The sequence below is a fragment of the Pteropus vampyrus genome, unplaced genomic scaffold (assembly GCF_000151845.1).
Source record: "Pteropus vampyrus isolate Shadow unplaced genomic scaffold, Pvam_2.0 Scaffold124, whole genome shotgun sequence".
Lineage (NCBI taxonomy): Eukaryota > Metazoa > Chordata > Mammalia > Chiroptera > Pteropodidae > Pteropus > Pteropus vampyrus.
Window position 1 is genome coordinate 2,763,200 of NW_011888905.1, and position 26,337 is coordinate 2,789,536.

A 26,337-nucleotide genomic window follows, 5' to 3' on the forward strand; every position below is an offset into this window, starting at 1 on the left:
TGCAGTACAATGGTTGTCTCAAGGAGAAAGTACGACTGAGTACTGCTTTCTTCCCAGAACACTGTTTTTACTTGATGAAAGAATAATCAGTGAACTATGGTCTTTAGATTGGGGCGTTTGGCAGACATATTCTTGAAAAATTTCAAGGAAAACAACTGACTGTATGTGTTCCCAGCGATAACATTCAAATAAATATTAAACCATGAGTTTGACAGCTTCCCAGAACTGAAGTATTTTTTTGATGAGATTAGTGTTAATATTAACAAATGTGATTTTTAAAAAATATTGTATAATGAAATGTGTAGACTTTTGATATCCACATGACTTGGTGGACCAGAATTTTCCAAGTGACCAATGTTTGATGTAACAAAATCGTATTTGGGTAAAAGATGCATTCAAAGTATAAGATCGACCAATAGATTTTAATGTAGCAGTATGATAAGGTTTCAGATTTCACATTGCAGTTAACTCTTAGAAACTACTGTTGGTTTTTTTTAATGAGGTAAAATTCATATAACATATAATTAACCTTTTTAAGTTATACAATTCAGAGGCACTTAAGACATTCACAGTGTCGTGCAACCACCACCTAAATCAAATTCTAAAACATTCTCATTACCCCCATTTCTCCATCCCCCAGCACCTGGCAACCATTAAGCTCTTTATGCCTCTGTGGATTGATTTATTCTAGATATTTGTTATAAATGGAATCATACAATATGTGTGACCTTTGGTGTCTGGCTCCTTTCATGTAGCATAACATTTTTGAGATTCATCCACGTAATAGGATGTATCAGTACTTTATTCTTTTTTATGCCTGAATACTGTTCCACTGTGGGAATACAGTAGTCCTTGAATGATATAATTCCGTTATAATGTTGACGATGGAAAAAAAGATTTCCAGCCAGGGCCACTGTGTGGGGTTCGCACGTTCTCGCCATGTCTCCGTGGGTTTTGTCCGGGACTCCAGTGTCCTCCCACGTCCCAGAGATGTGCACGTTAGGTTAACTGGCATTTCTAAATTGTCCCAGTCTGAGTGAGTGTACGTGTGAGCGGCCCTGTGATGGAAGGGTGTCCTGTCCTGGCTTGGCTCCCGCCTCGTGCCCTGAGCTGCCAGGATAGTCTCCAGTCACTTGCGACCCTGAAGTGGAACAAGCAGGTTGGCAAATAATTATATTACTTGTTTTTATTTATCTTTCTTAAATGTATGTATAACTCACATTTATTGCAATGTTTAACATTAGATGTGTTTTGGGTCTTAATTAGAAGCTTAGTGATGTTTTTGTGACCAGAAATATGCCATAGGACCTTAACTCTTGTTTGTGTCAATTAGCCTGACACTGGTTTCATTATAAAGTTGCAGTTTCTAGGAACCTATCTGATGATGTTAAGTGAGGACTTACTGTATACCACATTTTGCTTGTTAATTCATCAGTTGATGGACATCTGGATTGTTTTCACTTTTTTGCTTATTGTAAGTAGTGTTGCTATGACCATTTTTGTTCAAGTTTTTGTTTGAATACTTTTTTCAGTTCTTCTGGATATTTATCTGTGAATGGAATTCCTGGGTCATATGAGAATTCTGTTTTTGATGATTCTAACTTTTTGAGGAACCACCAAACCATTTTTAAAAGCAGCTGTACTATCTTTTACTCTCGCCAGCAATATAATAGGCTATATTCTACTTTGTCCACATCTTTACCAAAACTTGTTTTTTTCTGTCTTTTTGATTATAGCCGTCCTAGAGCATGTGAATTGGTATCTCATTGTGGTTTTGGTTTGCAGTTCTCTAATGACTAATGATATTGAGCATCTTTTCATGTGCTTATTGGCCATAAATGTCTGTTAATGTCCTGTGCCCACATATGAGTATGAGTATAGCAAAGACAAAAATATCTATAATTATGATCATTTGGAAAGACTATTACAGTACCCCTCTCGTATCAGTGTGAAGTCATGAATTTTAATACACATTTATGCACACGTACGCATATACAGATAGGTATAGAAATAGATAAAGGGGGGCATGTGTGTGCATACATACATTGCCTTGTTCTGAAGGACTGGGAAACAATGACACCAGATCTTGGTTTCTAAATGCTCTCCTCCAATAAAACCGGAGCTCTTTGGAAAAATGACTGGGGCAGAAAAGAAAAATCACGTGAACCTGAAACATCGTGTGGTTCCAGAAAGTAATGAAATGCTAAAAAAAAAAAAAAATGATGGGGAGCCAGCTTGAAGGAGCTCCCAATGACTAGACCTGGGACAATTTGAAGAACAAAATTAGTGATGTAAGTACTGGATTATAATCCATGGGATAAAATAAATATATTCACAAGTCCATACTGCTATAAAAATATTTGAATAAACAGATGGGAGAGGAGAGAGCCGATTATTACAGTAAAATACAAATTAATAAATATAGACTGAGTGATGAAAACATTAGGCAAATACTACAGTAATAATCGCCGCAGGCAGGAATTGTCCATGGATGCTAAAATAAGTGAGTGGAAGTTTGAGCAAAATGGGATTTTGCGTAACCTCAAAGTACCTTCCCATGATAACTTCTTGGTGGAGAAACCTGGCAGACAGCACCTCAGTCAAGTGATTAAAGTTAGCATTAACCACAGTGCAACATATCGACATCACGTTCTTCCTGATATGATGCGCTGAGAAAGGCACAACATCGCTTTTGTGATACTCTTGACAAAAACGTAACCTCACTCTAATCATGAAAACACATCAGGCAAACCCAAATTGAGGGGCGTTTTAAAAGAACTGGCTAGTACTCTTCAAAAATGTGAAAATGAAGAAAGACTAAGAAGCTCACAGATTGGAGGAGAGCAGGGAGACATGTCAGCCAAATTCAGTGTGGGATTGTGGATTGTATCCCGGATCCGAAAAGGATATCAGTAGGAAAACTGGTAAAATTTGAATGAGGCTTGTCGAGGTCAATAGCATTGTGTCATTGCTGTTTGTTTCCTGGTTTCAGTAATCGTACTGTGGTTGTATAAGATGTTAACATTAGCGGGAGCAGGATGAAGAGTATATGGGACTTTTCTGAATAATTTTTTGCAACTTTTCTGTAAGTTTAAAATTATTTCAAACTTGGAAACGTTATTTTAAAATAATGAGTTCATTAAAGACTTTAAATCTTAAGTTTTAAAAAAGTACTCTTTTCTTTCTAACTAAAGTACATATCAGTGTCAGACCAGATTTTTTCCCATATACTTCAACTAAAACAACATATTGCAGCAGATTGAATGCAGAAGCAGCTATGAGAATCCAGCTGTCTTTTATTAAGCCAGACATTAACAAGATTTGCAAAAATGTAAAATAAAGCCACTCTTTTCACTAAATTGTTCTTTTTGGAAAATAGTTATTATTATTTTTTTTAATAAAGGATATGTTATTTATGTTAACATGGAATGTGGGCTTGTTTTTTAAAAATGAATTAATATTAAAAATGTTTCGTTTTAATTTCATATATGCTGACTATTGATAGCAAAATCTCTTTGGAGTTCTTGATTTTTAGGAGTATCCTCTTAAGCGATTCCGAGACCAAAAAGTTTTGAGAACCAAGAGAGTGTTCCTAACAGTTATGACAAAAATTCAAAAATGCAGTGGCCCAGACAAGATAGAAAGTATTTTTTTCATGTAATTGCCCAGGGTGAGTAGTTCTTGTACCATGTGGTGATTCAGAGACTCAGGTTCTTTCACTAGGTCATCGGTTCTGACACTTTAGTGTGTGTCAGAGTCCCCTGCAGAGCTCGTTAAAATACAGTCCCTGTCCCCAGAAATTTTGATTCATAGGTCTGGGGGATGGAGCTTGAGAGTTTATTTCATTGGCAAGAACTTACCCTAACAGTCAGCAAGAGAGGCTAGGAAATGTGGTGCAGCTGAGTCGCTGGATAGCCAGTGCCTGTGCTACCACGGAGCGAGAGGCTGAGTTTTGATGAGCAGTGAGCAGCCATCTCGAGACACTGGAAGAATAAGGTCTTGGGTAGAATGAACTAGAGAGTATGTTTTATCAGATAACAAGCAGGAATTTACTTAGAAATGTGGCAAGGGAAGGTCTCGGAGGGTGGTATGTGCAAATAGAGAAGTAGACCGTAATTTGGAGGCTAGGGACAGAATGCCTGGGTCAGGAGGGCAGAGTAGAGGAGGCCAGGCCGTAAGTAATGGAAGGTATTATAACATGTTGCAAGAAGGCTTGTTGGATTTATGTGGTAAGCTGAAGCAACAAGGAGCCAGCTAAGAAGCCGTTGTCTCCTGTCGTAAGGGTCTTGAGGCTCTTCTCTGCTGGCGATGCTCTGTTGTTTTCCCACTTTAAATCATAGTCACAAAACCGTTTTAGGGGCTGTTGGTACCCTGGCGTTTATTACCCTCATATGTGTATCTGATCCATAACTTTCCCTAATGTGACCCTAGGAGGTGGCAGCAGTGTATGTATATCCTCTCACCTCCTCGGACCACGAACCCAAATGAAAAATTCAGGAAGCCAAAACTTAGCCAACTGCCTGCAGTAGGGTAGGGGTATTGTACAGGGGCTGAGGCTTCTTACTTTAGAAATGAAAAGATGTTTACATACAAAATAACCATCGGAAATCTCCATCTAGTAAGAAGGCTGAATGATCCTAAATAGAGGAAATGAACCAGTTCTGCCCTTGAAATTAGAATTCTGTAGCATTTGTTCAGTCTTATGCCTCTAGTAAAACAGCATGCAGATGAAGAATCCAGTTATTTATTTTACAAATAGTTATCGAGTGATTTTTTAAACTGCTGGGAACTTACTTGAGTACTGTGGATATGTTAGTGAACAAAGTAGACAAGTCTTTCCATAGAGTTTAAAATGTAATGGGGGAAGGAGACAGGCAATAAGCAGATGCATACCATGTCAGAAAAATAAAGTAGGGTTTAGGTAAAAGGGTTAATGTGCTGTTGTTTTCAGTGTAGGAGATCAGTTTAAGTAGAACTAATGGCATCCTGCCTAAGAAGGGCTTAAGACAAATTCTAATTCAGCGTCATTAGTAATTTTTACAGCTTTAATTTGGAGAAGTAAATCTCGGTTCAGCGGGGAGTTCATAAAAGTGAATCATGCTTTGTTTTGGACCCTTCTTTACAGCGACTTCAGTGATACTCTGCCCGTGTCTCCTGTAGTTGTGTCAGGCTACTTTCTCTGATTTGCCAGATTGGTTTCTAACCTCTGATTGGTAATCTTGCCATATATATTGTAGTATCATAAGCACTTACTTTAGGGTCTGAGATGCCTTGCGTGTTTCTATCCCATAGAGATCGGAGTGGTCTCTCTTGGTTCCACGTTCTCTAAATAGCCTCTTAATGAGAAATGGTTACTAGAGCTTAGATAGCCACGTAGGTGCATATTCTTCTCAAGCCCTTATTCACACCATTTTCTGTTCCACAAAATGCTGAATTCCAGAGATTGCTACCTCTAGGTTGGTGTGGAAGCAGCCTCTAAGATGATCCAGTAAAATGGTACATTCAGAGATAATTTCACTCTTTGTAGCCCCTAGGATAAAACCCGTTGTGTAGCCATTTTGTTTTCCCTTAGGGGCTTTAACCCCATTTGAGGAATTTGTTTGACAGTTTGGGGGTGTGTGTGTGTGTGTGAGAGAGAGAGAGAGGGGAAGAGAGAGAGAGAGAGTGAGTGTGAGTGTGAGTGTGTTTCTTTAGGGAACCGAACTAGAGAGGTTGCATCCTTGGAAAGTGCAGTCACTTGCTGGCAGTGATGGGCAGTAGGAAGCCTTGGGTAGCTTGGAAGGAGCTGAGCCGTGGGGTTTGCATTAAGGGGCGGATGGAGATGCGTAGAACAGGACCATTGCCCTGTGATCTTTGCTAGGACCTGGAAGTACAATTTACTTCCAGTTCGGTGGGAGACAAATGGCCACGCATTCAGCCATCCAACTGCAAGTAGAGGGCACGAGCCCACTAATCTCTGAAGCACTGTTGAGATAGAATTTATTCGTATGATCATGTTTGTTCCTTTAAAGTACATGAATTGGCATTAGAGAAACTTTATTAGGCTTACTCTTTGTGGAATAAATAACTAGCTAGGCTGCTACTTATAACCTATCCCTTATACTTATCCCTTCTCTGTTATGACTAATTCAGTACTGTGCAGAGCTATGAATATTGTTGGGGGATACGTGGAGACATTTTTGTGAGAACAAAGACTTTTGTGAGATTTTCCAAAGGCTCGTAGGTCACTGCCATTTCCCTGTCATGACCACCTCCCAGCTCTTGTTTCCTCAAAATGTACAAAAATGTGGTTACCCTCACAGGCCACTAAATTCAAATACCTGTGGCTTCGTACGTCTGATCATGAGAACATGGATGTGGGAAATACTCGGGCTATGCGTGTTCTGCTGTTTTCATGTGTCGTGCCTATGGCAGACAGTGCCCAAAGGAAAGTCTTGACTGGTGCAACAGAATGGAACAGGTGACTGCGTCCATAAAATGAAGTTGGCATGAAGTAGAAACCCGCTCACCATCCTTGGTGTGGAGGAAGGGGCGTGTTCTCGACACTGGGATCAGGCCTAGGGTTTCATCTTGACTCCTTTTCCCTGTGTCACCTTGGGTAGGTTTATTAGTCTGTTCGAGTGTCAGTTACTTCATTCATAGATCGGGGATGACATGGACTTCATAGGAATGCTCTGAGAATTGAGCGAACTATTTCCATGGTTCCTGACGCGCAGTTTTGGTCTTTAGCCACCACTCAGATGTTACCCTCCTTTCTCCTCTTTCCCCAGCTCCTTTGCCCCCAGCACACGCCTTGTTATTTTTCTTCTGTTGAAGTGCGCTTCCCCCCAGCGGTTATCAGATTTGGGTAATACACGTACCCCTTGAAAAATGGTTTATCTGAGAAGAGGCTCTCCGGGGTCTGTCTGTATGAAATGGACCTGGGAAAGGATGATTTTCAGAGCAGCGTGGAAGATCGCAGCCGTTCAAAACTCTCCTCTCCTCCTGCCCATTGATTAGTGCCCTGGTATATAAAACGTGAAAAAGGATTTTTTGTTTTCTTTCTATACGTAAGTTGACCCTTGAATTAGCGCCCCCACCCCTCACCTGCGCAATCGAAAATCCAAGAATAACTTTTTTTGTCAATTCAAGTCGTTATATTGACATTTTTCGCCTTATTTTTAAAATTTTTATTACTAGTTTCAAGTATATAGTACATTGGTTAGACATTTATATAGTTTATAAAACGATCCCCCCGATGGCTCTTTCTCTCCTCTGGCCCTCTCCCTAGCCATAACATTAATGCTGTCTGCATTCCCTATGCCGTGCTCCCCATCCCCACGACCATCTGTCAACTACTAATTTGTACCGCTTTAACCCTTCAGCCCATTTTCCCAAGAATAACTTGATTCCCCAAAAACCTAAGCCGTCCCTTGGGCCAACTGTGTGTTTATTGAAAAACTCCGCATATAAGTGGACCCATGCAGTTCGAACCTATGTTGTTCAAGGGTCAACTGTATTATTTTTTAAGTGTTCCAAAGGAAAGCCTACATTTATTCTACTTCGCACAAAGAAAAACGGTAGTTTTATAAATTACGAGGGAAGTTGGAAAACTGTGGCTAACTCCTATTCCTTTATTTAATTATATACTCCATAGTTTCTGTTGTGAAAGTTTAGGACGGTCATTCTTGAACTATAGAGTGGCTAATAATCACTAGCAAAGCATGATGAAAATTCACGTTCCTTGGCCCCACCCTGAGAAATTCCAGTTGATTACTTTGAAATGGGCCTGGGAAGATGCATTAAAATACATAGCTGAAGTAATTCCGATGTAGGTGGCCTAAAATGATACTTAGAGAAACACCGATTTAAAGTAAAAGAAAAATGACGAAACCAAATTTATTAGGTTCCATCCATGAGTCACACATTGGTCTACTTTGTCTTCTGTATAGCAATCCATATCCAGACCTTCTGTGGTGAAGGACCAATTTTTTGTTTTGTTTTCTAATATAGTATGGATCAATGCTTTTGTAAATACAGTAAAATGAATTACTAGAAAAGGGGGATTAAAAAAGTTACAGACTACAAGTCCAGTATTTTTTATTGTTATATTCAACAGGCATAAAATTACCCTGTGAAATTAAAAGTTTCTAAATGCACTTTGAAGGCTGGTAACGTATTTCTCTAATAGATTGGAAGCATTTTGGAGGCAGGCACTCCTTTGAGTCAAAGTGTCTGGTACTCACTGTGTATGGTCCTTTTCTGTTAATGCTGGAAGCAGATCACCCCTTCTGCCAGGGGGTTCCCTGTCTCAGACGTGTTGCCGCACTCCACGCCCTTTCTGCCCAGCTCCTCAGAATGTTTGCAGGAGATAGAGATCCTGGAAGCCAGTATAGTCAACAGAAAAAAATTTGAGTGCCTGTTGTGTACAGGTTAGGTGCATGAGATAAGAAAATGAATAATACATGTGGTTCCTGACCTCTGGGAACTCGCAGTTTTTTAAGGGAAATAGACAAGGAATTCAGTAATGAGACAGGTACTAATATGTTCAAATGTTTTGAGAATACAGTGGAGGGAAAACTGCTTAGGGGAATGGAAGAGGTTTCACAGATAAGGTGACCATCTGATTTACTCCTGACACGATGACACTGTTAGCGGCGAAAAGGACACTCAATCATCATGAGGGGACAGCAGGCATAAACTGGGACTGTCTCATGCAGACTTGGATACTTGTCACCCTACTCATAAAAGAAATGCCTTTATATATATAATCTTAAGATAAGAGTTGGAAGGTTTACTAGGTAAAGGAAATAGCACATAGAAAAACTTGGATGCATGAATATGTTGGTGCACCTAGCACAGGAAATACTTAGGGGCAGGAGGAGCCGAAGTTCAGGTTGCAGAAGTAAATAACCAGATGAGGTCAGGACCTGTGTGCTGTTGGAGGTAATGGGGCTGCTTCGGTATTTTTAACGGTGGGTTGGTACAATTGGATTTTTTTTGAAGATCACTTTATGGGCTCTATGGAAGATGAATGGGGGCAGTGGGGTGGGATGGACCTTGTATACTGAGACCTCAAGATCACTTAAAGTATTTGCTGTGGATTAGGAGAGAAAAGACGACATCCTGAACTGAGGAGCGGCAGGAAAGTTGGAAAGAATGGAGAGACTCCGGAGGTATTTGCATCTTTAGAGATACTGAGAGATATTTAGATTGTGGAAGAAAGGGCACTGGGCTCCCAGTACACTGCTCGGACCTCGTTTTCTTCCTGCCTCACGGACCACTCCTCAGTCTTCTTTGGTGGTTCTCTTCAATTTGTCAGTGTTGCTGTATCCCCAAAGCTCGGTCCTCAGACCTCTTCTCTGTTTACACTCACTCCTTAAAGTATTTTTGTCATGAAAGATGACTTCAACTTTTGTCTGTATATGTTTATGGGGCCTGAACTTGTATCTTCATCCCAAACATCTCTTCTTAACTCTAGATTTGTATCTTCTAGGCATTTCAGATTTAACATGTTAAAACTCTCCTTTTCATTTTTACTCCAAACCTGCCAAATTCACTAGTTTCATAAAAGGCATCATCATTCACTCAGCTGTAGAGTTAACAGCCTTGGGGTCGTCCTTGACTCCTCTTTTCCTATTTCACACGCGGTACATCAGCATTTCTAACGGCCTTTCTTTCAAGGTATATCCTAACTGATGCTTGTGATGCAAGACCAGACATGACTTGGCCCCGGACTCTCTGTCTTGCCTCATCTCCTGCTGCTCTCCCTCTTAGATGTGGCGCTTCATCATCACCTTTTACTGTTTCTTGCACATGCTAAGCGCATGCCCAGTAGCATTCTTGTTGCCTCTACCTGTTAAGTTCCCTCCCAGAGACGTGCATAGCTCACTTCCTCACTTATCTCCAATGTTGTCTCTTTAGACAGGACTTTCTCACCTGTGCTTTTAAGAATAGGCTTTTTCCACATCTAACACACTATCCCCTTTTTACGCTTAGTTTTTTCCCAAGGTGCTTATCACTACTTTACATGCTCGTATTATTGACGTATTCTTTCTTTTCCCCACTAGGATGTTAAGTCCATGAGTATAGAGACTTCAGTATTGTATCCTCAGAGCCTAGAATGATGCTGGCATTTCATAAATATTGCATTTCAGGGAATATAAGATGCATGCCATTGATTTTAGGAACGAATAAGAACTATTTTATGGACGAATGAGAAAGAAAAGATGCTGTCAGTTGTTAGATGCTGTTGATTATAGGACATACCCTGATATCAGAGGTTAAAAATCAAGGAAAATATGTATGTTAGAATCTATGAAAAGTTATTTGTTGAATGAGTGAAGTAGACAGAAGTATCTCACATGGCTTCAGGTTTTCTAACTTGATCAAAGGGAATGATGGCATCTATTGTAAATATGGAATACGAAAGAAGGAGTAAGATTGATAGAGGAAAGGATGCCTCTCACAATCTTGTAACTCACGAGGCAGAAGCAAGAAGAATCTTGTAGAAAGGGTGAAGGAATAAAAACTGGGACCTAGATTATATTCTCAGGTCCTCCATGTTTTAACATGCTCATTACTAGGTCCTTCTTCTTTATTTGAAGGTAAACACGTCTCTAGATTTCTCAGTTACTATATGATCCTCGAATTCATTCTCAAATTACTATGTACATACTAGATGCTTCAAAACCAAATTATTTCAAGAGAATCTTCACTTGACCCCTTCATTTAAATGGAGGTTCTTATTTCCGCCAACCTTCTTTCTGTGTTATTGGATTGTCAGATTTGGATTTATTTAAAATATTACGTGAGAGTGAACAGATCTTAGACCTCTGGCTGATCGATGTCTCCCAGTGGCAGAAAGCAAACCAGGAATTGCCTCTTCTTCAAATATAAGAGTGGGTGATGGTTTCAGCACTTCCTTTTGTAAATGTCAAAAAAAAAAAAAAAATATATATATATTTACCAGACTATCCCGTTCTGAACCCCATAGATTTCTGTCCTCTGAATTCTCCCTGTATCTCTTCTTTCTTTTTACCACTCCACTTTCTGATTTGAATAGATGAACAGAGTAAATTTGGTGACTAATCATTACATATTTTATCAACATGAAAATTTTATCAGGTGCAACTAGTCTTATTGGTGCCTGCGGTAGGAAAGGGAATCTCGTTTCTATGAAGACACTAACAAAGGCAAGTCAGAGCTACATATTTTTTTAGTTCTTTATAAAGAATTGTAAAGCATACTATTTATTCCTTTTTAAATATAAAAGCGAGACATAAAGGGTCCAGATTTCTTATCTGATGTGTTGTTTTTTCCTTAAGGCAATTAGTAGGACTGTGACAACTAACATAGAGAATGAGCCCGCTCTTCAGTTGGGACCCTGTCATTTGCATGTAAAGAGCACCTTAATCCCTCACAGGCTCAGCAGGTAGCCTACCCATAGATAGTATCAAGAGGTCTGCCTGCACTTCACCTCGATATTGCAGCCCAGCTGAGTGCCATGCACTACCTGTATTCTTCTGCCATACTGCTCTCCGGTGTCTGTCTGGCTTATTTTTTTAATTAAAACAATCTAAAACTTTTCAATTTTTAAAAAAAATTGAAAATGATTATAGAAAAATATAAAGAATAGTATGATTAACAGCTATATTACTACCATCTTGAGTCAACAATGAGTGTTTTGCCATATGTGCTTCATTTATATGTAACATAGATTTTTCTGAACCATTTTAAAGTAAGTTTATATTTTACCTCTAAATATGTGAGATTCCCATGTTAGGCAAAATAGTGCCCCTTCCCCCAAGATGTCCACATCCTAATTCCCAGAACCTGTGAATATGTTGGTTTCATGGCAAAGGGGTATTAAGATGGCAGATGCAATTAAGGCTGCTGATCAGCTGACCTTGAAACGTGGATATTTTTCTGGATTATCCAGGTGGGCCCAGTGTAATTACAGGGGCCCTTAAAGTAGAAAAAAGCTGAGGAGAGTCAGGTGGCAGCGTGAGGCAACGTGGGTCCAACATTGGTAACTTTGCTTTGAAGATGGAGAAATGGCTAGGAGCCAAGGAAAGCAGCCAGTCCTTAGCTGGAAAAGGCAAAAAAAAATGGACACTCCTCTGAAAACTCCAGAAGGAATGTAGAAGTCCTGCCGATACCCTGAATTTAGCCCAGCGAGACCCTGACAGACTTCTGACTTCCAGATTGTAGGATAGTAAATTTGTGTTGTTTAAGCCACCAAGTTTGCAGTGATTTGTTAAAACAGCCATAGAAAACTAATACAGTTGCTTCTGCAAAAAATAAGGACAATTTTTCATTCAACCACAATACCATTATCACACCCGAGAAAATTAACACCAGTTCCCTAATATCTAACACACCCAGTCCATTTGAAATTTCCCCAGTTGTTCTCAGTAGTATCTTTTGTAGCTTTTCTTTTTAAACCAAGATCCAGTCAAATATTATACGTTGCATTTGGTATGTCTGCGTCTCGTAATCTAGAACGGTCTACATTCCCTTCCCCCTTTTTTGTATCAACATTTGAGGAGACCGGGCTCATGTTGATTTTGCATCATGTTCTGCATTGTAAACTTGTCAGATTGTTTCCATATGGTATTATTTAGCTTGTTCTCTGATTTTCTGTATTTTCTGTAAACTGGACTTTGGTGTAAAGGTTCTGTTTTGGCAAAAACACTTTATAGGAGATCCTGTGTACTTCATACTGCATCACATCAGGAGGCACACAATATCCAATTGTCTCACTGTTTGCACTGCCAAGTTTAATTCCTGGGTTAAGGTGACAGCAAGATCTTGCCATTGTTAAGGTCTTTTTTCCTTTTTGCAGTTGGTAGTCTGTGGAGTTATTTTGTTTCTTTGAAACTGGGAGACCTGTCTGCTCTGAAAATATATTGAACTAGTTACTAAGAAAATTTTAAAACTTCCAGGCCTTCATTTTTGACTCTGGAGTGTGGCAGACCATATAACCTTAAAGCCATTTGCAGTTCCATTAAAAAACACCTAGTAATGCTAGATAAAATATAATAAACTTTGAAAAAAGTTTCCTCTTCAAAATGCATACCAGAGCCTGAAAGAAGTAAGGGAAACCCTCAGGGACCACAAATGAAAGGGGAACTGAATACGAGCAGCGCGTGTGACATTACTGCTGTGGCAGTTCTGGGGCTTTTCTCGTCTTCGTAACCAAAAGGCCTGATTTTCATGCTCACGAGGGGCCCAGATACAAAGCGTTCGGCCTGTGTGGAGCAGAGTTAGAGATGAGACTCCCTGTTGAGAGCCAGGAGCCTTAAAGGCTCGTGCTCAGGGAGGAGAGGTGACCATAAAAATTCCATCCCCCAGTTCAAGGAGACAAGGGAACTTCTGTGTCTCAGCCTAGACTCTGACTAGGGGTGGGTGAGACTATCCCCCGAAAATTTAAGTATGGGCCTACTCCCCTATGGATTTAAATTATTTTCATCTGTAATCCCCCGAGCTAAGAAATAAACATAAAAAATTGTTCAGAACCCTTTATACCCTTGGGGTAACTGGCAGAAGCATATGAAAAACTACTTTGGAGGAACAAGTCCACAATCCAAGCCATACGGGATTCTTACAGATAAAGTCCCAATGAAGACAAGGCTCAAATTAAAAAGTGACAAAAAGCCCAAGAAAACAATTCATCTGCCATGAACAATAGTCACAGATATAACAAACAGCAGGAGCTGAGGACTTCAAATAATAGATCAATTTACTATAGTCCATAAAATAAATATATTTAAACTATTAAATAAAAAGATTTGAAAAGATAAGAAAAAATACTTCGAGGGAGACAGATTTGAAAAAAGAACCAAACATATCTAAAGAGGTGGACGATGCCAGGTGGTAGGTCGTATTTACCGTGAAGGAGACTGTGAAAGCATTGAAAGGGGCTGAGAGTAGTAATGGGAGGTGCGATGTTTGTTTTCCCTTAACAGACACAGTAGGGAAAGGCTCTGTGAGATCTGAAGGAGGCGAGCCAGCCAGCCCTGTGGCTCCTGGGAGAACAAGGAGGCTGAAGTGACTGGAAAGTGCGGTGGGAGGGTGACGGGAGGCGGAAAGTCACCCTGCCATGGGCCAGATTATGTAGGGCCTTGTGGACTGTGGTGGAGACTTGGAACGCTATTCTGCTGTAACAGATGACCCCCAAGTTCAGTGATTTAAAGCAGCTATTTTATTATGCTCTTGGGTTCTGTCAGTGAGGAAGTATTTTAAATTGGGCACAGTGATGACGGCTTTCTGCTTCACCGTGTCTGGGGGTGCAGTTAAGAAGATGCAGGAGCTGGGAAGATGTGTTCACGGGGGGCTGGAGTCAGCTCAGGGCTCGTTCACTGACATGTCTGAGGTGCCTGGGCTGTGGTAAAGAGTAGGCCAGCGTCTGAAGTGTCCACAGGTGACCTCTCCCCGAGGCTTTGCTTCTTCACAGCATGGTGGCCTCAGGACAGCTGCACTTCTCAGAAAGCAGTTCAGGGCTCCAGACTTCAGTGTTCAGTGGACAGGGCAGAAGTTACATTGAGTTTTAGGATCCAGAGGCAGAAGTCACCCAGCACCACTTCCGCTGTTCTCCACTACTGGGAGCGGTCACGGAGCCGCCCAGCTTCCAGGGATGGTGGCACAGTTACCTCCTGCTCCTGATTGAGGGGTTTCAGAGAATCTGGGGAGACAGTCTTTGTAAACCACCACAGATGCCATGAAAGCGTTTTGAGCAAAGGCGTCGATATGATCTCACTTAAATTTTAGAACGATCACTCTGGCTTCAGTCTCCAGAGACTGAAGGAGGAGGGGGCAAGAGTAGAAACAAAGTGAGAAAGAATCGCACGAGTCTGGGCGGGAGATGATGACAGCTGGGACTGGGCTGATCACCTGAGAGCCGTGATGAGGGCTCAGATTTAACATACATTTGGAAGGGAGCGCTGACAGAATTCACAGATGGAATGCGTGTCTGGCGTGAGGAAGAGGAACCAGGAAGGACTCCAGAGTGTTTGGTTCTGAGCAGCTGGTTGAATGGCAGTGTCATTTACTGAGGTGGGGGACACTACGGGAGGAGAAGGTTTTTATCCGAGGTGTTCAAGAATTCGGCTTTGGACGTAAGTTCATTAAATGCCTGTTAGACACTCAGATGGAGGTATCAGTTAGGCAGCTGAATATAGAGAGAGAATATAAGGAGATGAGGGCTGGGAACATAAATTTGGGGATTAGCATTAAGATGCTAAATAAAGCCATAGGAATAGGTGAGATTATGTAGGGAGTTAGTGCAGGTGAAGAAAAGGTACAAGATTGAGCCCAAGGGCACACCTACAGTTAGGAAGATGAGAAGAAGCTCGTGCAGGAGTGTAAGAACAAATGGTCATGAAGACGTACAGGTGTCCGACAGGCATGTGAAAAGGTGCTCAACACCGCTAGTCATCAGGGACCTGTGAATCAAAACCATGACGGGATACCACCTCACACCTGTTAGAATGGCTGTTATCAAAAAGACAAGAAATAAGTGTTGGCAAGGATGTGGACAGAAGGGAACACTTGCGTACTGTCGGTTGGAATGTAAAGTGGTGCAGCCACTGTGGAAAACAGTATGGGGGATCCTCAAAAGATTGAAGATAGAACTACCATATGATCCAGTATTTCCTCTTCTGGGTATTTATCTGAAGAAAATGAAAATACTAACTCAAAGATACATGTACTCCCAAGTTTATTACTACATTGTTTAAAATAGCCGAGACATGCAAGCAACCTAAGTGTCCATTGATGGATGAATGAGTGAAGAAAATAGACACACACACACACACGCACGCACGCACACACGCACGCACACGCGCACCGTAAAGAAAAGAAGGAAATCTTGCCATTTGTGGCAACATGGATGGACCTTGAGGGCATTATGCTAAGTGAAATAAGTCAGACTGAGAAAGTACAGAACAAGTAAGATAGTAGAATGAACAGAAGATGATATAAATAAAACCAATATATTAGTAATCATCATAATAAATGTAAATGAACTAAACTAGCCAGCTGAAGAAACAGATTATCAGACTTAATGGAAAAACAAATTTGGGTTGATGCTGTCAAAAAGACACAGAAGTTTAAAAGTTAAGAATGGAAAAATGTTCCAGGCAAATAACCAGAAATTTGATGTTTCCATATTAATGACAGACAAAATAAACTTTGCGGCCATAATTGGAGGAACTTTTAAGATATAAATATTGTAAAGAAGATTGGTAAAGGAAGTTAAAATGACTGAAAAGGTCCTTATTTCACCTTTGTTTTTAAAAGATATATTTTGACAAGTATGGTATTGTAGGTAGTCAGGTTTTCTTTTTTGGTATTTGAAAGATGTTGCCGTCTTCTCTTTTGCACTGTTTCCAACAGAAAATATGATGTGTTATTCTCATCTTCACATAACACGTCGCTTGCGTGCCCCAGCAGCTTTTAAGACTTTGTAGTTCAAGCAATTTCATTATGACATGTCTTGGTATAGTTTTCTTTGTTTCTCGTGCTTTGTTTCTTAAGCTTCTTGGATTTATAGGTTTATAGTTCTCATGGTTTATTCATTTTGGCCATTTTTCATATATTTTTTCTACCTGCTCTCCCCCTCTTTTTTGAGATGCTTCAGTTATCTGTACATTAGGCTGCTTCAATTTGTTCCCTGGTCCCCTGGTGCTCTTATTGGTTGTTGCCTTTTTCATCTTTGATTTTAGATAATTTTTGTTGGTATGTCTTCTGTCTTCTAGTTCACTAATCTTTTTTTCTATAATATCGATCTTCCATTGTATTCTTTTTAGCATCTGTATCGAGATATATTTTGCACACAGAAAAATTCACCCACTCGAAGTACACAGTTCTCTGGTCTGCGTGTGCTCGCAGGTGTGCAGCTGTCACCACAGTCTAAGATGAGAGTGCTTTCATCTCCCCAGAGAGAAACCCCCTACCCATTAGTCGTCATTCCCCATTTTACCCCCTGTTCAGTTCTAGGCAACCACTAACCTACTTTCTGTTTCCATTCTATTCCAGGCCTTTTCTGGACTTTTCATGTAAATGGACCCGTACAGTATATGCTTTTTATGGCTGACTTGTTCACTTAGCACAGTGTTTTCAAGTTTCATCTATGTTATAACACATGTCAGTACTTCATTACTTTTTATTGCTATATACCATTGTGTGGAAGTGCCACGTTTGTTTATCTGTTCATCAGTTGGGGACATTTGGGTATTTCCACCTTTTGGATATTATGAATAGTGCTGCTATGAACACTCATGTACAAATTTTTGTGTAGAGATAATGTTTTCAGTTCTCTTGGGTATATATCTAGCAATGGAATCGCTGGGTCGTAGGGTGACTCTGTTTCACTTTGTGAGGGACTGCCAAGCTCTTTTCCATTTTCCATTCTCATTAGCAGTTTATGAGGCTTCCAGTCTTTCCGCGTGCTCTTCCACACTTCTTATCTGTCTGTCTCATTATAGCCATCTCTCCGCACGCTCTCGTCTGCGGCACTCTGTCCTTTCTGGACCCTAGCCGCCTCGGTCTCACAGCGACCTCACCTCCATCTCTCCAGCTCAGGAGTCTGCCTGGGTCCACCGCATCTTCTCCTCCCCACACAGTGTCCCAGAAACTCTCAAGGCGATTAACGGGGCAGTCGTAGAGCTCTCTTCGTTTGTCTCTTGTTCCTCTGGGATCACTGTCCTTCGTTCCCTAATGTCTACTGTCTTGAGACCCTTGTTTCATGTATTTTGTCTGGGGTTCTTTTGTTGTTACTTCAGGCGAGAGGGTACATCATGTTACATCATCTTGGCTGGAAGTGGAGCTCGTAGCTTTGGTTTTAACATCTACAAATTGCCTAAACATTGAAACGGAGAATGGATTATTAAATTGTGTGTTTTTGCTGTGGAGTTCTACATACCAGTTAAAACAAATGAACTAGAGCTTCCTGCGTTTATTTGGATAAATTTTAAACATTGAAAAATTAAACATTGAAAAGCAAAATAAAAAGAGATATGTGTAAGAGCTACTTTTTTAAGTGTAATATACAAAAATACACAAACTATACCGTATATTATTTTGGATATATATAAAATTTATAAAAAGTTCATGAGAATCGTAACATAATCGTAACACAGTCGTCATAATGCCTTTCTCTGGGAAGGAAGGAGTAGAGAAGGTAGAGAATAGTCTGGGGTGAACTTACACAGGGTGTTTCAACTGCATCTGTAATGTTTAATTTCACTAAAAATAGGAAGCCGCCACATATATGACAAATGACTAGGGTCTAGAATATGTAAAGAACTCTCAAAACTCAAGAGTAAAAAAAAAAAGAAATGCGCAAAAGACACGAACAGAAATTTCACAAAAGAGGATTTGCAGATGGCAATAAACACAAAAAGATGTTCAACATCATTAGCCATTAGGGAAATGGAAATTAAAACCACAGTGAAATACCACAACACATCTATCAGAATGGCTTAAATAAAAAAGAATGACGACAACAACAAATGCTAGTGAGGATAGGAAGAAACGGGATTTCTCAAACATCGCCCGGAGAACTATCCGGTGGTGCGACCACTCTGGACAACTGACCGGCAGCTTCTCGTAAAAATAAACATTCCTTTTTCATGTGACGCGGCAGTCGTACTCTTGGGCATTTATCCCAGATAAACGAAAACTTATGTTCCTACAGAAACTTGTATGTGGATATTTCTAGTAGCTTTATTTGTTATAGCAAAAAACTAGACGCCACCAGCCGTCCCTCGGCAGGCGAGGAGACGCGGCGCGTCCGGCCGTGGAGCGGGGCGTCCTGGCCTGGGCCCCGGGAAGGGCGTTCCAGCATCGCGCGCTATCCGCGCTTCCGATTGTATGTTTTTGAAAAGAGAAGATTTTAAATATGGAAAACAGATCAGTGACCACCGAAGTTTGGGGTGTGCTTGGGTGGCTGTGGGGAAGGGGTGGGTACAGCTACAAAAGGGCGACGTGAGGGATCCTCGAGGCGACGGAAGCGTTCTGGAGTTTCACCGTGCTGGGTGTGCGCACCCGCAGATGTGGTGCAGTTGTGTGGAACCGAATCCACACGATCAGCTACATCACTGTCGATGCCTCGGCCGTGGCATCACGTGCTCGTTTTGCAAGGTGTTGCCATCGGGGGAAGCTAGGTAAAGGTACATGGGATCTTTCTGTGTTTTTCTTGAAACTTCATAAGAATGTGTAATTATTCCAAAATAAAAAGTCACATTAAAACATACAATAGGGACAGAATATTAAGATTTGACTTTCATTATTCTCCGTGCTTATCTCCATGCTAAAATATTTCACCATAAAGAGCACATGCAGTTTCTTCAGCAGCGAAATTCTCAGCTGTATATTGCAACCGTTTGGAGGCTGGGTCAGAGGGACAGAGATCATCAGTAAGAAAAAATAATGGAAACAAGAAACGAAAATATTTTTTTGCTTATTAATTTTCTTAGAATTTTTTTTAAAAGAAAATGCTTTCATTGCCGCTTAGAATTTTGAAACCAAAATACTCCTTTAAAATGTATTTTTTATGTTTAAGAAATACTGTCTTGCTTTGTAAGGACTGTTGCGTCTTGTTCAGTATAAATACTGAAAACTCTTCATGAAGTACCATGATCTTTGAGACTATTGCTACTTTAAACTTTTAAAGTCATGGTAAATTATTATAGGCTTACATTTCATCATTTTTGAGAATTGGAGGTTTTTTAACTTTGCTGACAATTTCAGTTTTTCTGTTAATCTTCCGATGTGCTAAATGAGAGAACAGATACAGAGCACCTTGTACATCGCCTGGTAAGTAGCCGGCACTTGGTAGATGTTCATTCATTTTGCTCAGTCTCTCTCCCTCCGTTCTCTTCCCTCTCAGCACCCTCTGAGTCCTTCCTGCAGACCCGGATTTTGGTTTGCAGAAAAGACTGGTTTTTGGCAGTGATTGAAACCCGACCAACACGTGTGTTACCTTCTGGTCGTTCTCGTTTTTACAAGTCAGCAGTAAATTTAAAGCTGGGCACTTTCTGCTGTAATTGTCAGACACAGTTAACTACTCTCGAAAGTAACCTGTCGACATGTCATGCTCTCCTCATCCCCCGGTTCTCTGAACAGCCAGCCCTTAAATATACGCATTGCCCAAGGATCTGTCCTTGGCTCTTTTGTTTCTGTGTTTCATTTTTTTTCTGGGTAGTTTCTCTCATCCCCATACATTCCCTTCGGTTACCTCTTTTACCTATTCAAGTATTTATCTGTCTCCAGCTCTGGCTCTTTTGTGTGTTTGCCGCACGTGCACCTGTTTAAAGGATATCTTCACCTTGATTTCACGTTGGCATTTCTAACAGTTTTCTGTTAGGGTGTTCTCAGTTTAGGTAGCAGAAAACCCAGCTCACACTGGCTAAGACATTAAGGGAGTGTACTGGCCTACGTCAGGGGGATCCAGAGCCTGGCTTTAGGGTAGTTATCTGTAATTAGCTCGCATCTCAGTGCTCCACCACCCAGGGCCTGCTGTGTCTGTAAGCTGCCTTCCCTCGTCACAGCGGGGCTGGGGCTACGTATTTTCTCTTTCACATTCAGAGGAAGAGAGTAGAATTGATTGGACTTGGTAACTTAGATTTAAGAGTCAGGAACAATCAAGGATGATTCCCAGGCTTCTAGTTTTTGCCTCTGGATGAATTGAATTCTCTTCACTGAAATATGAGGAAGAAAAGCAGGATATAGGACAGCAGGAGAATTAGCTCATGTGAACATCCGAGTGTGTATTTAAGTTATATGCACACCTGTCTCCTGTCGGAATGAAATTGTTAAAGGACAGTAACTGAGTCTTTTTTTACCTTTATTCCTCACACCTCAAACCCTGAACGTGGCACATAATATACACTTAATATTTGGGGTGGTGGTGGGGGGAATGGATGGATGTGTAAACACGTGAATATACAACACCACTTCTTAAGCTAATCTAACTTTGTGCTGGGAGACGTACTGTATCAGATTTTTGAAGTGAGCTAGACCAGTGTTGGAATTCCAGATTCACTGTCTAAAACTTTGCAGTCTTGGGATTCTTGATTTGACACTTGTCCCAACCTGTAAAGTAGGGATACTACCTCTTAGTAACTTGTTGAGGAAATTTAAATAAATATACATGACAAAGTGGCTAGTAGCATGTTTGGCTTTTAAGTAACTACCTAAGAAATATTAGTTGTTATTAGCAGCCCAGAAGAAACAAAGAAGATTGGTTAGGCCTTAAAAGGCAACATAACACCAGTCATTTTACAGAAGTTTTGTTTTGTTTTTTGTTTTTGAGAGGAATTTATGTGTGACAAGTTTACGTTGAATATTTTACAGCTTTATTGGAGTATAATGTAGGTGTACGATTCAGTGATTTTATTTTTTATTTTTCGGTAAATTTATAGAGTTGTGCAGCTAGCTATCGCCACAGCCCAGTTTTAAAACATTTCTATAATCTCAAAAAGATTGTGCCATTTTTAATCAGGCTCTCTTACATCGAATTTTTAAGAAATTTTTTTATTGTGGCAAAATATACGTAACGTAAAATTTACTGTTTTAAGTGTATAGTTCAGCAGCTTTAAGTACATTTACAGTGTTACACAACCATTACCACTGTCTATTTTAAGAACTTTTTCTTCATCCCAGGGACTCTGTTCCCATTAAATAATACCCCGCACAGGCTCCCCACCACTTCAGCTGCTGGCAACCTCTACTTTCGGTTTCTGGGAATTTGCCTGTTCTGGGTACCTCATGTGAGTGAAACCGTAAAATGTCTGTCCTTCTGTGTCTGGCCTACTTGGCGTGACGTTTCCAGGATGGATTCGTGTTCTCCTGGGTTTTGTGGCAGGCGTAGCTAGGAGCGCGTGCAGTCGGGGCCGGTAGGTCTGTAAGGCCCAGAGTGGGCAAGGGGTTCGCATCAGGTGGACGGACCACGAGGGTGTTAATGCTGAGGGAAGCAGACAAAGACAGACACCCTATGATCTCACTCGTGTGTAGAAGATAAACAACAGACAAAACAAAATCTAACCCCTAGATACAGACAGCAGGCCGGTGGCTAGCAGAGGGATGGGGGAGGGCGAAGTGAGTAAAGGGAGCCATGGCATGGTGACGGGTGAAAACGAGACGTGGGGTGGTGAGCGCGCTGTAGTGGATACGGACGTTGTACACACGAGTTATGGAATGTCATAGACCACTGTTACCTCAATTAAAAAAAAAAAACTGGGCAAGGAAAATTTGGTCAGAGTTGTTAAGCCATCGCTTGGGAAAGATTACTTACCTTAGGCATTCAACTGTCTGGTTCTGGTTTCTCCAAACTTTCAGGGTATCTGCGTCTTTGTAGTATAATAAGGGGGATTATTTGAACTGCTTTCACTTGTTTGTATAACTGTTCACGAAGCCAAGATAATGATAGCATCCCAAACTCCATATAGCTCTGGGTTATTGAGTTTTTGTCATAGATTTTCAGTGCTCGCGAATATAATTTATCTCAAAGCTTAGAACACTGAACTGTGTTAATTTACATTTCTATATCTTGCTGTGTACTTTCCTGAAGTTTTTTTTTGCATGTAGGTGCATAATTAGTTGAATGACACACTCTTCCCATCCTCCACACCTCCCCACAGTATTCTCAGTTGTGCTCTCAACATAAGGTGCTGATCAAGTTGCCCAGGACACTGTCACTGTGCAGTGGGGCTTAGGCTTTTGGTGTTCTATGTGACATTCAGCTCTCCAGTCACTCCATCTGGGGGTACTTTTCAGAGGTAAACCACTTCAGAAGTAACACATGTCAGAATAAATCTTCAAGAGACCCGTAACTTAAGAATGTTTTTCTATGATATGTAATATGCCTTATATCTGAAACTGTAAAAAGAGAGCTAAGAGAACACAGAGAAATGGGAGCCCTTGGGCACTGCTGGTGGCAGCGTAAAATGGTGCAGCCACTGTGGAAAGCAGTCAGGACAGGAATTCTGCTTCTAGGTATATGCCCAAGAGAATTGAAAACACATGCTGCTCAAAACCTTGTACACAAAATTCCCAGCAGCGTTATTCATAATAGCAAAAAGTGGGGGGTGGGGGGAAACAAACGTCCATCAGTTGATAAATGGAAAAACAAAATAGATATTCACGCAGTGGAATATCATTCATCCATAAAGAGATAAGAAGTAATGACATGTCACAACATGAATGAACCTTTAAAGACATAATGCTAAGTGAAAAAAGCCAGTCACAAAAGACTACATATGATTTCACTTATATAAAAAGTTCAGAATGAGCAGATTTAGAGACAGGAAGTAAATCTGTGATGGACAGGCATGGGGTGGGGGGAGGGAGAAAAACAGCTAATGAGCATGGGATTTTTAGGGAGGAGATGATGAAAATGTTCTAAAATGTCAATCGTGATGATGTTTAACTGTGAATATACTAAAAACCATTGAATTATACACTTTAGGTGAACTGTATGATATGTGAATTATATATCCATAAATCTGGCCTTTAAAAAAGGGAATTAAGAAACATTACCCCCAAATTTCAGAGATTTGGGTTCTGACTTCTCTGGTTTCCAAAAGGTCTGTTTCTTTTTATTGGAAATTTTTTTGTTGGTTACTCTTTTTCTTCATTATAACCAGTAAAGAATCGGATAGCTGTTATTTTACTCTGCACTGCAGGAAGATGCCTCAAGCACTTGCATATTTTTCTTTGCAGGAGCACCAATTAACATGGGTAGTCTCCTCTGTCTTACTAGTTGAGTGTTTGAATTAGCGGGCCTTATCTCATATCTTAGGTATGGAAGTCATAGCCCAAGGGTATAGAAATTAAATTTTGTTTAGCACCATCTAAGTGCCCTCTTTTACAGATGAAATTGAGACAGGGAGATAAAGTAACATTGACTGTTTGGCCTTATAGAAGTAAGTAGCAGTTCAGACCTACGTTACTATGACTCAGAATTTTGTCTTTGCAGTGCCTCCTGGCTGTTTCCTTCCAGGGAACAGCCCTGGGTCTGAAAGTGCTGGAGAAATTCTGCATCTAGATTTCGTTAGTGTAAAAAAAAAATCAAAGAAGGGCAAATGATAATTAGCGCGCCTTTAATAATTTTGCTGCATGAGTAGAGAAAATACTAACCTGTTATCAGCCTAAGCACCTGAGTTCTTCATTAAATAAAGCCAAGTATCTTATGATATTGAATCTATGTCTGTATGGAATTGAGGGCAGTTAACAACAGGCTCCTCTGATACTTGCTGTATCCAGACAACTGAGGCTTCCTGTTAGAGACGTTTTGTCTAATGCATCTTACTCATGTTTCTCCATTCATAAGATAGGCGAATTTAAGGTCCGTGTATGTGACCTGAGGAACTTCCTATTCATAAGAGTCTTTTCCAGGAGACAAATTTGGCATGAGAGCTAAAATCAAAGCATCTGACTCCGAGCATGCATGCACAAAACAAGGTTTCTTTTTTGAGATGTCGGCTCTTAATGGACTGTCCAGGTGAGTGTGGTGCCGAGCTTCAGGCGTGCAGTTTGGGCCTCAGTGACTGGAGAGTATTTGTAGTTTCTTTAGTTTCTAGGAAGATACCAGGTAGGAGGTTAGCTGAGTTGACTTTGAACTTCCATCTTCTTAATACCTTTACTCCCTTCTTCTGTCTTTAAGGGCCTCAGCTCTGATCTGACTTCTTTCCACAGGATGGACAGAATGACGGAAGATGCTCTTCGCCTGAATCTTTTGAAGCGGAGCTTGGACCCAGCGGACGAGCGAGATGACGTCCTGGCCAAGCGACTCAAAATGGAGGGGCACGAGGCTATGGAGCGTCTGAAAATGTTGGCGCTGCTCAAGCGGAAGGATTTGGCAAATCTCGAGGTGCCGCATGAGTTACCCACCAAACAGGATGGCAGTGGTGTCAAGGGCTATGAAGAGAAACTCAACGGGAATCTCAGGCCTCACGGCGACAGCAGGACTGCTGGAAGGCCAGGCAAAGAGAACATCAGTGACGAGCCCGTGGATATGAGCGCCAGGCGGAGGTATGGCCGGGTCAGCTGCCTCCGTGGGCGGGGTCGTCTCATCAGCTATAAGCTCGTGGGAGTGGGATGAATTCCAGGGAGAGCAGGGTGGTTTTCATCCTTAAGTTTCTTAAAAGAAGTCGTATCTGTGCCATCTTAATTAACCCTGAATTCCTCGCGTTTCCAAATGAAACTAGGTGCCTCAAAAATTTGCTTAGCATACAGAAAATCGTAGTTCTCACTCTTTAGACAAAGTGGTCATTTCTGGATAAAGGAGGCACTATAGAGCTGATACCCCAGTTAAAAGTGAGTTAATATACACTTTCACTCTAATCTTACGGCCATTTTAAGAGGAAAAACAGCCTGGTCTTCAGATCATCCCATGAGTTTCTGGATCTGTTTACTTTGGAGTCCCAGCTTTTGTTACATCCAGAAATCCGGGGCCGTCTTTTCTTTTATGGACAAGGATGTTATCTTCACGGGGTGACTCTGTGCCTCCCTGCTTCATCCGTGCCACTTTCCCCACCCTCCACATGTGCGTACACGTGCGCTCGCACGTGTGCACTCATGCTTGTGCTCTCTCTCTCACGTGCAACATCAGTTTTCACAGGCCTTTTTTCTGGTGTCTTCTCGAGTACTTGAAACTACAGAGCACACAGAAGAGGTACCTAGAACTGGCTAGAGGCAGAGCCTACCTTGACAGTGAATCACAGTGTAGACAAACCGTAGTTTTAAGAACATTCAGTTTGCGAATTACTCTTCAGTGTCCGGTTGCCCTCCAGCTGGTCTTCTGACTTTGTCTTCGAGCTGATCCAAGTAGAGTCTTTAAGCTAGACCGATGCAGAAAGAAAAAGAAGGGTGGAATGTTTATCACCTTACCCAGAACACCCAGTGAGGCAACATAATTCTTGGTGTTGTATTAGAAACTCTTAGGAAATTTTAGATAAATTTCCTAGTGGTCCTGGGTGAGGGAAAAAATTCTTGGAAGCTGTAGGTAGTGTCAGCAGAATATTATGAAAGTAGATTAATCTTTAGATCCTTTGGGAAAAAAGAGAGTAGGTGAATGAGATCATGCACCCGAGCACCCCAATTGCCCCCCAGAACCCCCTTTCCCTTCTGGAGCCAGTGAGTACTACTGCTTCATTGAGGAGGAAGAAGAGGAAAAATATTGGGTGGATTCCTCATATCCCAAATCAGAACTGAAGATGCATTTTTCACAGAAACAATATTACATATTTTGGTAAGACCTCGGTGTTATTGGAATTGTCTGCTATCACAGATGAATTCTGTGTTAAAAAGTCAGGCTCCTCTGAAAACCCTACCACTGCTTTTAATTTTATT

General features: G+C 40.9%; 1 protein-coding gene across 4 annotated transcripts in view; it reads left to right on the plus strand.

The window, feature by feature from the left end:
• The window catches only part of GATAD2B (GATA zinc finger domain containing 2B), a 65,988-nt gene that overhangs the window by 26,022 nt on the left and 13,629 nt on the right, over positions 1–26,337 (plus strand). For 2 of the 4 annotated variants that reach the window (XM_011366471.2, XM_023534367.1), the window contains exon 2: positions 24,682–25,017. In XM_011366471.2, the coding sequence (XP_011364773.1) occupies positions 24,683–25,017 (335 nt within the window). In that variant the 5' untranslated portion in view covers position 24,682. Of the gene's footprint in view, positions 1–24,678; positions 25,018–26,337 lie in introns of those variants that run through there. The other 2 variants (XM_023534366.1, XM_023534369.1) reach the window with 2 other exon arrangements.